This window comes from Nomia melanderi, chromosome 9 (genome assembly GCF_051020985.1).
Source record: "Nomia melanderi isolate GNS246 chromosome 9, iyNomMela1, whole genome shotgun sequence".
NCBI lineage: Eukaryota > Metazoa > Arthropoda > Insecta > Hymenoptera > Halictidae > Nomia > Nomia melanderi.
Genome location: NC_135007.1, coordinates 2,896,615 through 2,909,954, shown reverse-complemented (window position 1 = coordinate 2,909,954; position 13,340 = coordinate 2,896,615). Strand labels below are relative to the sequence as shown.

General features: G+C 37.9%; 1 protein-coding gene across 6 annotated transcripts in view; it reads left to right on the top strand.

Moving 5' to 3' along the window:
* The window catches only part of Neto (Neuropilin and tolloid-like), a 209,142-nt gene that overhangs the window by 164,734 nt on the left and 31,068 nt on the right, over window positions 1–13,340 (top strand). For all 6 annotated transcript variants that reach the window (XM_031986513.2, XM_031986512.2, XM_031986511.2 and 3 more), the window contains exon 5: window positions 12,033–12,293. In XM_031986513.2, the coding sequence (XP_031842373.1) occupies window positions 12,033–12,293 (261 nt within the window). The remainder of the gene's footprint in view (window positions 1–12,032; window positions 12,294–13,340) is intronic.

Below are 13,340 nucleotides of genomic sequence, written 5' to 3'. Positions count from 1 at the left end.
CCACGCTAGTCCACTCCGACCTGCTCCTCTCAACTCGCAAAACTACTCTCTTCTGAAAGAGGTCTTACAATCATCTTAAATACTAATTCCGTCAACACGGGGCATGATTCTGCAGGCCATCATCGGCCGCCTGCGAATCATCTGGGTCCAAGCGACTTGGTCGTAACGGTCCGAGTATACCTGCGGTATCCGGCCGTACGCGTCGCACCTGACAATACTGTGGGATTGGAAGGTTCTGCGAAAGCAAGTTCACACGTAAATCTATTTTATTAAATATAATAAGACTAGACTAAACTAAGTATCCTAATCTACTCTAAGCGATATTACACTATGCGACTCGTTCTAGCTTCTGGTCTTTTTGACTTTTTAACACTTGTTGTCTTCTGTTTGCAATTATTAAACAGATAATAAATATTTCTCTGAGAAATGATTAAAGACATTAATTTATCAGTACGCAAACTGAATTGTAAATCAATTAAAATCTCAACAGATGCACTATTGGAGTTTCTATAGAGAAACTTCAAAAAGTCAATTTTACTGCTCGGTAGTTTTAGTGCTAATCCATACTGCCAGCTTTTCCTGCTACAAACATCTTGTCACCAGTCACTCCCTCCCTCTCTTCCTCTCTCTCCTTTCGCGCCTCACATCTAACAGTAAACTTAAAAACTAACTGCACGTCATCACGTGCCCCAAATGGTTCGATCATAAATTGTCCTTAGGCGTCGCACCCCACAATACTGTCGCAGTTTATTATCGATCTGATTTCTTTAACTCTGTAACTACCAAGCATTTAATATGATTGATATATAATGCTTACAAACACTGTAACAATACATTTTTGGGGGATCCTTCAGATATTCGTTATAGTGTATAAGTGAAATTATTTATTTCCAAAGTCAGTGGATATGAAGGATTTTCAGTTAGAGTGAAAGTTTAGTTTAGGCTGAAGCGGAAGCCATAAATTTAAGAACGAATGGGGCTAAATGTTTAGGAAAACCTGGGGTGTGAATGAATGCTGCCTGAGACCGACTGGAGAGAGAAAGATAGAGAGTGAGTAAGAGAGTAAAAGAATGAAAGAAAGGGAGAGAATGAGTGAGATTTATTAGGGTGGTTGACGAGAGTGACAGGACATTTTATAAGAGTCAATCAGTCAGCGAATAGCGTGATTCAGTGGGCGTTATTGTACAGTTTTGACTGTTTTTGTTAATAAACCATCGTTATTTTTTAATCTGCGAGTTATTTCTGTAAATTTCTCTCCCCTTATCATGGCACCACCTGGGATTTCCTAAAATAATCCTTAAAGATATTTAGAGTTACTAAAGCATTAATAATTGTTAAATAAGAAAACTAATATCCATTATTTTGACGGGTAGGGTAGTTCCTGCGTTAAACACGTATTTTACAATTTTTATCGTATTCTGCATTTTTATTTTTTTGCCTCTTTTTATGAATATATGAAGGTTCCATTTAAACCTTACATTGTTCTTTTGTGGTCACTTTAAACTCCCCACAGTGTATTTTTTCGTATGTTTCCCTAGGTTTTTTCTCCTGTATTTTCTGGTGAATTTAATTTTCTTTTACTGCTAATTTCATTTGTTTTGTTGCTTCTGTTCATGCAATTTTATTCCTGTTCTGACTTTTTCTTTTCTACTTTCAGTATAAGCATTATGCCATGCCGTAATGTAATTCATTGAAATAATTGTTTAGTTTGAACTTGTAGAATTAAAAAAGCGTTCCAATGCAGAATTTTGATCACGTGCTACATATTCACGAAATCTTACCATAATCTGTCAAATATCCTTCTGGACAAACTCCGAAATACATATGTATGTTAGATAAAACGAACAGTTCAAAAACTCAAAAATTCTTCAGCCTGCATCGTTCAGAGAGAAATATTTGCGGCCATGAATATTTAGCATTCACTAACAACATACGTTTGCAATGAATATGCAATTTCTTTTCTCTGCCAGAAAAATATTAACAATAAAATATCTATCACAACCCTATTCACAAACCAAACCCTAAGGCAAAGTTTCAACCGCCCGTGCTTGAACGACGTACTGCGTCGAGATGTTTTCGTTTAAAAATTTCCAAAGGCATGTTATACACATCGGTAGTATTATTACATCACATTTTATAGATTATTTCAAAATCTATCATGTATAATATTATCATTACACAAAATTAACACTAGAACTACGGAACAGCAAAATTGATTGTCCCGTATTTTCTTATAGAAATTGTAAAGACACATTTATTGAGATCTCAGTTTCCGTATATTCTATTTAAAGTAAAAAATCACTGCAAAAACGTATTGAAATTAACATCATCCTATAAAATTAGGTTTTTAATCGCATAATTTTTGTCAAAAGTTGGAAAAGTTGTAAATTACAAAAATTTACTTAAGAGTTATGTTTACATCAGTGACGTTAGATCTGCCATTTTGAATTTTGCATTTTTAATGAAATATTCAGATTTAGCAACTTGAAATATAAGTATAGCAATTTTTATGAAAATTCTATGAAATTATAAACTTTGAGCAGTTTTTCGTCAAAAAGATTGGATTCATAAGTAAGGATTTCTGGTAGACCCGTGCCGTAAGATCCCCATACACGTTAAAACCTGCGGTAATGCACACATCGTTACAAGCGATGTGTTCGAGTCGTTCAAAGTTTCATTATACATGTTGCATTCAAAGAAAAAGTGAAAAAGGCTCAAAAACCCATCGCTTGTAGCGATGCCTGCATCACCGCAAGATTCCGTACGAAGACGGACGGAGGTAGTTATGAAAAACATTTTTAAAAAAAATGTCCGTTCAATGGACGTTAATACTACCCTAAAATCAAATGTACATATATATGCCAGTATTTTTGAAGAGGTTAACGTATTTGTTCGCCTTTGGACGCGGAAACGAGTACAGGACGTTTACGAACAATAGATATACAAATACATAGGTGCCGGATTGAGCAGTGGCAACAAAGGCTCATAAGTGTCGATAACCCTCTATTGGCAGAATAGAAAAGGTGCCATCATAAAAAAAAATAGAACGATCAAGCGAACGCTCGAAGGAGAAAAGTCGATAGCCTTATTAAGGGTATTGCTAGTTGAGGGAACTGCGAAGACCGATAGTCGGCGGAAAGTGGCACAATTCGGTGACAGATGAGTCTCGCGGGATTTCACGGTGGCGGCGGTGCAGTGGCGGGCGGGCGGGCGTTCGTTGCACTAATATCGCAGGCTCGCCTGTGAGTCCTGCAAATGGTTCCTGCATACCACGGATTTCGCGGTGAACTTGCACAGCGGTGGAAGCTGTTCCTTACGTTCCTTACGTAAGCAGCGGCTCGGGCGGAAGTTCGCGGCAGACATCGACGAGGATGAGGGAGCGTGAACTCGGGATGGATATTAACCATTCCCACTGAAATTTCTGAGTTCGCAGTTTCGCGGAGACGTTCGCTAGCTCGAGTATCTCGAGCGACGGCAGCCCTCCATTGTTTCTTCCGCGAGACGAACGTCGTCCACCCATGCCGCGGTTCACTGAAGAGCATAGCGAAGTGCTCGAAGATCCGCGAACGAACCGCGGCACGCGAAATTACGGAACCGTTCGCGCGGAATCCTTAATTCCCCCGCGATTACGAGCGCCGGGATCGGTACAATCGGAAGATAATGAAGCGGAAAAGAGCGGGGAAAGGAGGCGCGGCGGAAGCCGCGAGGGAAGAGAGAAAAAAAGATAGAAAGAAGGAAATGTGATCGACCGCACTGCGACTGGAATACCGGTATTTCCATGCGAAAGGGGACAGTGGTTGGGGGCGGGCACCGTCACCGCTGCAGCCGCTTTCGAGTTTCCTCTTCCTCGGAGGAAATGGTCGAGACGGAGGCCTTTATTCCTCCTTTTTTGCACGGGTCGTTTTCTCTTTTACCGCTTTTTCCACTCTTCACCTCGAGGAAACGCGGTTTTACTAAACGAGGACCCGAAGCGGGTCCCGGGATGCCCTACCGTTCAAATGCATCGCCCGTGGTACCGAGAAGCTCTTGCGACGTGCAACGAGATACACGTATCGAAACTGGAAATCTTGTAGTTTTTGCGGTACAAGAGGTCCGTTTCGTGGCCGGTGTCGTTCGGGCTGCTTTCTCGTCCTTCGGAATAGAAACGGGTGCGCGACACGCGTTGGTTGATTCCGAGATGATCGCCAAAATTTCATTCACGCCTGACGCAGAAACACCGGGAGAGCGTTGATACGAGGAAAATAATAGTGTGGCGTCACTGCGTGCAAGTATAAGCCGGCTTAACACGGTCGCGATTTATCGCTGCTTGTGTATACGATACGTTATTGACGAGGATCTTCATTTTCGGGCGACGTGCGTAGAAGATGGCCGTGCTGGATGTTTTTGGCGAGCTTTTAATTGGCTCCGAAATAGACGGTCTATTTCTCGAGCTGCGTTTAATCGCAGTTTAAACGACCAAGAACAAATACGCGGCCTGAAACCGATGATATAATTTCCCGGTCAATATTTTCCTTGCCGTCGCGGCAACGTATAAATTTCTCTGTGTCCCGCAAACAGGAATGTGATGGTATTTTTATTCGTGAATCATTTCACTTCCCAAATAGCACGGGCCGCAGCTAACGTAAAAGAGGGGAAAAGAAATTGACACGTATTTTCTGAACGTGGAAAAATGGAATTGCTATATTTTAAGCCCTGGGCCCATACTTATAAGGATTTACAAGTGGTAGTAGAGGTAGTGACTGAGGGTTGCAGTTCTGTCGGAGAAACGGCAAGCTGGCCCTGGAGTGACGTGGTGAGTTGGTACGGAGTGATGTCCATCCATACAGAATGGATACACATAGGTACCACAATCATGTTAAATTATTGAAAAGTTAGAAAACGCCTAGGTAAAGAAAAATTGTACCACACGGGGATCTTTATTAATGACTAACAGCTTAAGTGCTAATCAGCTGTCAGTACATGTGTCTCGATTAATTAATGCGTAGCCGACAAGGTTTTTTTGCATAATTCATATATTAAAAATAATACAATTCAGAGACGAGAGGGTTAAAAATGCACTGGGGTAATGGGACCGTTCCACTCCCAACGCTCAGACCGCCTCGGCTTTCGGTTCATGGTCTTTATTGGCACGCGGTAATAACAATGGACGGAAGCGAGACCGAATACGATGAAGTGAGACGTAACGATAGAAAACACAATTCTCTATAATTCCGTCTCATTTCATTGCATTCGGTCTCTCTTCCGCCCTTTGTCATTGCTGAGCGCCAATAATGACCATGCGTCGAAAACCGAGGCGGCTCGAGTATCGTGAGTGGAAGGGTCCCCTTGTCCCTGTGCACTCTTAACCCTTTCGTTTCTGTATATGTATTATTTATAATATATGAATTATGCAAAAAAACTTACAGCTGCGCACTAATCAGTTAAAACACATGCACTGACAAGCGATAAGCACTTAACATATTAAATGTGGAATTTAGTTTTAGATATTGTGCACGCAATAAACTCAAATATTGAAGTATATACTCGTTAAGTGCAGCCTAAATGCACTTATGATATATTCTAACGAAAAACTGAAGCGAAACGAAGAAGAATTACATGTGTGTCTGAAAGAATAAATAGTCTATCGTTGAAAAAGTTAACGCCATTTAGAGTTTTAAGATGACGTGTATACTTGTTAAACCCAGTTAACTGATTAAGCTACCAGCCATAAGTAAAGATCCTGGTATGGTATAGTTTTCCTTTATCTATGCGTTTTCTAGCTTTCCGGCAATTTAACATGTTCGTGATACCTATGTGTACCATCCGTTTAACCTAAAATCAGCGCTACGCTCGGAATAGGCGAACTGTACCTGCTTCGACGGACAACATACGACTATATACAACTTATTGCCATGAAGGCTAGCACATGATTCTCTAATAAAATTCTTACCGACACTCTTCATTCAAAAATCATTCTCTTCCACACGAACCTTCTTCTCAATTCGTACTCTCAAGGAACACTCAAACGCACTCCTTCAAAGCTAAACTGACAATCTTGAACCTGCGACATTGCACGGACCACTTTCCTTCGACCGTTACACATTTTCTCTTTTATTGCCCATTTTTTATCTTCACTCACATTTATTCTCACATTCATGTTTCTTAAAAACATTCTAAACTACGCTGAAATGTACGAAAATTCTGAATAATACATTATACAGCGGCAATATTGCATCGTGGGAAGCAAAGAGAATTCTTGAAATGAGTAGTATTCAAACGAACGGCTAACCGCCCATTAAGCGCGATTAAATCATAAAACGTTAGGAGAGGTGTCAAGGGAACGGAAGTATCCGCGTTTGGAAGCAAATAAACGTGTCTAACATGTCTAAGGGTAGACCACATAATTTGAAAGCAAAAGTGTAAACGCGACACTGGTTTCGCAATGAAATGATGATACAGGAAATGCATTCATATTTAACATTATCAAGGGTGTACTTCTTTTTAATCCTTTGTGTGCGAAAATTTGTTAAACTTTTAAGGAGTTTCGAAATTGTTTTCTTTTTATAAAAATCTGAATTATGTATTGAAGTCTTAAATACTAGTAAATAAGAATGCTGTGTATTAATCTCACGTTATTTGAATAATTGAATTATTCTTTTGCAACATATGATTTCAAATATCAAAGCTCGAAGTCGGCATTGCGACGGAACTAAACCATGAAGGGTTATAATTTAGATTAATATATGAACATTAAAAGGGTTATAAGAGTGAGCAAAAACGTTTTATTTAAAAAGAACTTATATAACGCGCGTGAGCGCACTCTTTAGCGAGGGAACATTTTTGTCCAGAAAAGATTCACGAATTATAGAGTAGAATAGGAAAAGAATGACATTAAAGAATAAAAGAATAAATGCATTCGTCAGCAGAACCGTGAAAATGTACCGCTTTTACACTCTTTCTGTCCATTGCAAGTAATATTTTTTCTCTATAGATAAAATAACCAAAATGAATAATGTGCCATGACACAAAACTATGCTAATTATACGGTCGGCTAATGTAATTCCGAATATCTACGGTGTCTAACAGGGTAGCAAAATCGAATCATTATCGGCGCACAGAAGTAACAATAATCGTTAGGAGAGAAGCGATTAACGCGCAGGAGCGTGCTACCGAAGGGTTGCCATCATTATCGGATTAAGGGCTTCCAGTGTCTTTTTGCGAATCGTTCGACCGTAGTAATGCTGAATCGTTGCGGTGTTCTCCGTTCCGATTGTACGCTCGCACCCCAAAACGCTACAGTCAGTGGAGCGTTAGGAATGCTGCAGCTATTTCAACGTTTGTATCCGAATTCGGTTCAGCAATCAGTACCGATGCCTTACAAGTAATTATACCCAGCGGCAGATGGCCGGGGGAAAGCGGTTAACGATCGTTGATGGGTCGGAAATATCGTCTGTGATTTTCCAGCAGCCCTCGGGAAAAATCAGCGGCTTGTTCGCCGCGGCGCGGCGGTTGGAGATCAAGTGAATTCTAACGATCGGTTCACGCTGAATAATTCCAGGATAATTTTCGTACGTGCGGAGAAAGTGAGGGCCGTTTGCATCCCAAGAGCCTCATTACAGATTGCATCGCGGTATCGTCCAGATTTACGCGTACCAGCACTGGTGCGCTGGCGGTCGCGACGTGACGCCATGATTTTTGCAAATCGAGCGTTCATATTCCGCCATGCAGCCAAGGTTATGCGGCAGATAAGGGAACGTCGATTCTGAGTTGTCAAACGGGAAAACCCTGTATCGCGACAATCGTGTCGACGGCACAAGATACGCTTTATCGTTCCGTGAATAATCCGTTCAACGAAATGTACTAGTATTCTTGTCTTCTTTCTTTCTTGAATCCTCTTGCGAAGTGAATACATAAATTTTGGATCGTTTAATGTAGTAAAATAGCTTTCTACGTGTAAATGGATAGTTTTCTGTTTTGATGATGCCTGATATCGAAATGTATTTGAATGTGTATTATGACATGTCTTAAAATGATCTTTGATTCGTTCATTTCTTGTCAAATGTGAAAATTATTTTCATCAGGATTATATCCAATGAATTCTTTGACATTGTCAAGTATATTGTTCCGAAAAAATTGTATGTACAAGGGCAATTATCTACTGCATTTTAAATACATCAATTCTGTTTTCACACGATGTTGATTTAACGTGAATTATATTCTTTTTTTACATGGTTTGTTTGATTTAACGCGAATTAAACAAAATTTATTTCCTTTTTGCACAATTTGGTTTGATTTAATGTGATCACTCAAATTCTAACATGAATTCTCATATGCCTTATTGTATTATTTCGATAGTTTCTTAGGTCTGGAGCTAATCTCTATTTTTCTATAGATACAGTATATTTTCTTACACGAGACGTATCTGTCGTATAAAACCACATTATGTTAATAATTTTTAATGAATACGTTGTTGCTTTGAAGACAATTGAGCCGTTAATACAAGAAATTAACGTTGACCTAATAGTCTCTTTAAGAAATTCACGTTTAACATTGTTAATTAGCTTAAACATTAGTAGTTTGGTCAGATTCTGATTATTAGTGTACATAAGTATGCAGAAATAGAAGTAATTGAATCAGACTATTTTTTTGTACTTGAGTGAGCCCGTATGGAAAAGTACAGGCGACCCGTATGCTGACCCGCGTGCTTTAGAGAGAACGAACCAAAAAAAAAATGTGCGACGACTACAACGAATAACCTGGCTGAGAGCCAGAGCGAGTTTCGGGGTAACGACATTAGAATATTTGTCGTGTAACCCGACCGATCGGGAGCAGATTCTTGCGCAGGGATCCGAACAATGTGTTTCCCGTGTGCTGCGGTGTTTTCTCTGTGCCGAACCGAAGCGCTTGGAATGCTAATTGTTTCAACATTTAATGTATCACGCGGCACGATCCGAAATTAACGTTAAAACATTTATCTTTCTATCAGAAGAAGTATTGTCCTAATATATTTTACGCTTACCTTTTGTAAACCTCGGTACTGTTTAACACGTTCACCGTTACGTTACCCATTCAATAGGGAGTTTGACTTACTAAACTGAGTTTAAAAAGAACCGTAATTCCGTCAATGCGTATCGTCTTAACACATTGTTGACCGGAAATTTGACGCAGAAGCTATCCCACGCCATCGGTTATCATTATCATTATTCCGTAATTAAATAAGCTAGTGAGACGATGTAAATAAACTTGAATATACTTTATTTATACATAATGAATTGAAATTAAACTTTGAACATATCTTTTATATAACTTTGAATATTTTGCTTTTGAATATTCTATATTGCCCTGCGTTTCAAAAATTAAAATGGCTAATGCAAGTGCAAACACGAGTTAATTCGTGATCGGTCAACAATGTGTTAAGGTAAAGCGTTCTCAAGTTTTGCGGTGCATTAAACTGAGCGAGAACTACGTTAATAAGGCAAGTCCTGCGATTAAATAGTGCCCTTTTCAACCTTTCATTTGTAACCACCGAGGCGACAATATCGTATTAAAGTATTTTCCAATCCACACAATTTCCTTTTATTTACGCTTACAGATTTACATTTCGTTCTTCAATAGCTTAAAAATAATTCGTAAAATAACGAAGGTTAGATCAAAATTCTGATCTTACACATTGGTTGAAATTTTAACGGTGTCCGAGATAAAAATAGGTTTTGTTTAAAATTAAATTAATAAATAATACAAATTAATTTCGAATTATCTCGAAAATTATCAACGATACGTTAAAAGATATGTTAGACAACTGTGACAGTTCCAGACCGTTGAAACGTCCTGCTAAGGCTATATTACAATTCTTAAATAGAAATCTATAAGTTGTTCATAAAGTCTAAGACTTCATAAGAAGTCTAAGTTTCTATTCCATATTTTCAAAGCCGCCCTTCAGACGTTTCCAAACTATAGAAATTAAATTTTTCGCGGAAGCCGTTATTAAGATATCAGTGTCCAAAGTTGCCGATTCACCAATAGTGATGCCCACATAACGAAAAGCCCACATGGAAAGAAGCGTATAGGCGGAGGAGGAACAGAGTACTGCACCACCTACCCATAAGAAAAGTAATAAAACTATCCTGGATGCAGTAGCAGCAGCGGTTAATAGGTATAATAAATTACCAGATAAACTGATATATTTATGAAGAATTGCAAACTTACAATAAATAATCTGTTTAACAATATATCATTTTAATTCTCTATTATTCGGTAAATTATTTATATTTCTTAAAATATTACAACAAACACGTTCTTCACTCCACGGAGTTCGATAATTACGTGAAATTGCATTTCATTTAATTTCAACAACCGTAATTATAATTGTCCTAATTAGCTCATTTCATCAATTACATTATTATATAGACCTTTATTTCATTAATTGAGCAGTAGAAAATCCAAATTAACTTCGTATTGCAACGTGAGATTTTGAATCTCATCGAGCAGTGTCAATATAAATGAAATATGTTTATCTTGTATCAACAATTAATGAAATTAAAATGATCAATTAACTGTAAGAGGGAAAAAGAGAGTGCTGTGTTTTATTCTTCGTGTTTCATGTTCTACTCATAACTTTTTTGTTAAACGCGTACAAACTTTTTGTTATATTTCATTTTTCGTTTCTGCTGTGAAACATAGTTGCAAACTTTAGATGAAAACCTGTTGGACATTCTATACACATAGGAAAATGTGTATACGCGTGATAAATATACAATGTACACAAAAGTAAAACTGTGACATGCATATATGAATATGCACGTTGTCCGGACAATTTCATTTGTCATAAATATCTTTCAGCTTTACGCAGGTTAGTTTTTTCTTATTTCAATACCATGCATACAAAATGGAGAATGAAGAGAAGTGAATGTCGGCGTATAATCTTGTATTTCGTGTGTACATTACGAAAAAGCTTGTGAAATGTGGATATGGTTGACACAAACCACTGTCCAACAAATGTTCACGTTTCTTACCTTCTCCAACATTTAGTAAGTGATTTTTGTAGATTTTCGTTTCATTCATTGTGCACCTTATTCCAAACTACTTTACTGTATTATAATTAGGTGTCTCAAAAATGTAAACATGAAAAAATTAATTTTCAACTTCAAAAATTGTTTGTGCATTAACTTCCGAAACTATACAAACTTTACTGTAAGAAATGATTCTCCAAACTTACTTAGATAAAAAACATATTTTTATAACATTACGAATACTGAAACATGTTAAACAACTTTTGTAAAAACAAAACGCTCGTCAAGTAAGATTCATAGCAGATATTTTTCAGTTTATTACGAAAATTAAGAACCTCAGACAAAATCTAAGTATATAGTGACATTAAATGGGGCGAACAGAATATCCCTCTGCCTTATATGCTGTTCTGTAAGCCTATTTGTCGCCTATACACTGTATCTGCTCGTGCCAAATGTCTTTATACATTGCTGGAAAAATATCTTGATGCCAAAAACATACTAAAATATGTATCATACACATACAGTTCACACATTCAGTTCATCAAATAAAATTCATAACACTTTTAAGATTTGTAAATCCTTTTTATAAAAGTAATAGGTCCAACGCGCCTCTTATTCAACCATTTTCCTTTTCCTATTCATCAACTCCTACAATTTGAGCCTAATTATATCCAAAAAGCAAAGAAAATCCTTGCAAATTTTCAAAGTCACGAGTGATAACTGAGAAAAAGATACATGTACAAAATCACATATCCAATTCACCAAACAAAGTTAATAGATATTTTAAAATTTGTAAACCGTTTCAATAAAATAATAAATCAAAGTCGTTTCTTATTCTACCATTGTCTTTTCCTATTCACCAGCCTCTAAAGTTTGAACCTAATCACGTTCGAAAAGCAAAAAACAGCTTTGCAAATTTTCCTTTCGAAATCATGACTAATCGTGCGGAAGAACAAAACTGTTGCCCAGCTCGAAGTAACGCAAAAATCGTCGCCGATGTTATAACGATCCATCCTTAACGCCACGTTTCATCTTTCGTTCCAGCTGACAAAGGTATGCTGCTGAAACTCGACTTTCGAGACGAATTTAAGCTCGAGGAGAGCACCGACTGCCGTTACGATTTCCTCGAGGTACGTGACGGGCAGCACGGCTACTCCAATCTCCTCGGCAACTTCTGCGGCACGAATTTCCCCCCTGAGATCACGTCGAAGACGAGATACCTCTGGCTGCGATTCTCCAGTGACGATAGCATCGAGGGCAAGGGATTCAAGGCCGTCTGGAGTATGATACCCAGGCCAACCTATCGTAAGTCCACGGCATTACGACCTTCTTCCCGTCCGTCACGTTGCCTAGGTATGCCGCATGAGATTTTCTAACCGCGCTCGCACGTTGCTCCAGCCTAGGATCTGCGTTCCCGAAACTACTCGCGTGATTCCACGGGATCGATAACAACGTCAATCACGCGTTGCAGATCGTCGCGGGAATGCGGAATGAGATTAAACGCGAGATACGTCGGCACTTTCGTTTCTTAGTGTCCTTCGCGCGGAAGAAACTAGGTTGGGGAAAGTAAAAAAAAATGGAACGCTTTTTTTTTAATCGTAATAACAAAGTATCTGGAGAACTAGACTCATGAAATCTTTCTTAGTCGTAAGTACATCTTTTGCTACAAAGAAATAAAAGTTTTTTTAATAAAAATATTTAGTTATGAAGAGAAATACGATTTTCTAAAGGTATTGAAATATTCGCTTCGCACAAATGGAATGGCAGAACGGAATACTCATGTAAAATCATATAGAAATACGAAATCTTAATTTGTACAAAATCAAAATTACTAGTTGAGTATATTTAATAGTTAACTTATATAAATAAACAATAAACATTAATAATTTTATGAACAAAAAACACAAATAAGTGTGTCATCTTTTTCTATACTGGTGCAGCTTAATTGGTTAGCTTTTATCTCATCTTTGATTCTAATTTGCTATATATCAATATAATCACACGTAACCAATTGAAACTATAAACAAAGCACACAGCGAAAAACTCTTATTGCTCTTGTACCAAAATGTTCAGTTTAAAATAAGTTATATAGAAATAACTTAAAGTCTATGATCTTGAATGATCTTAAATGCCTAGAGTCGTTGAAATTGTTTCGAGAAGAACTACAATCGTAGGAGTTCAAAAATATGTGGATTCGTTTAAAACGAATAAATCATCAAATCTCGTGAGCACCTCCACCTAAAAAAAGTTATATACACCACGCAATGAGTCCCTCGAAACCAAATAACTTTCGTCTGAAACATTTCTTCCCATCTCAAAAAATGTAGAAGTTATTCAGGTACCTTTTCTTAA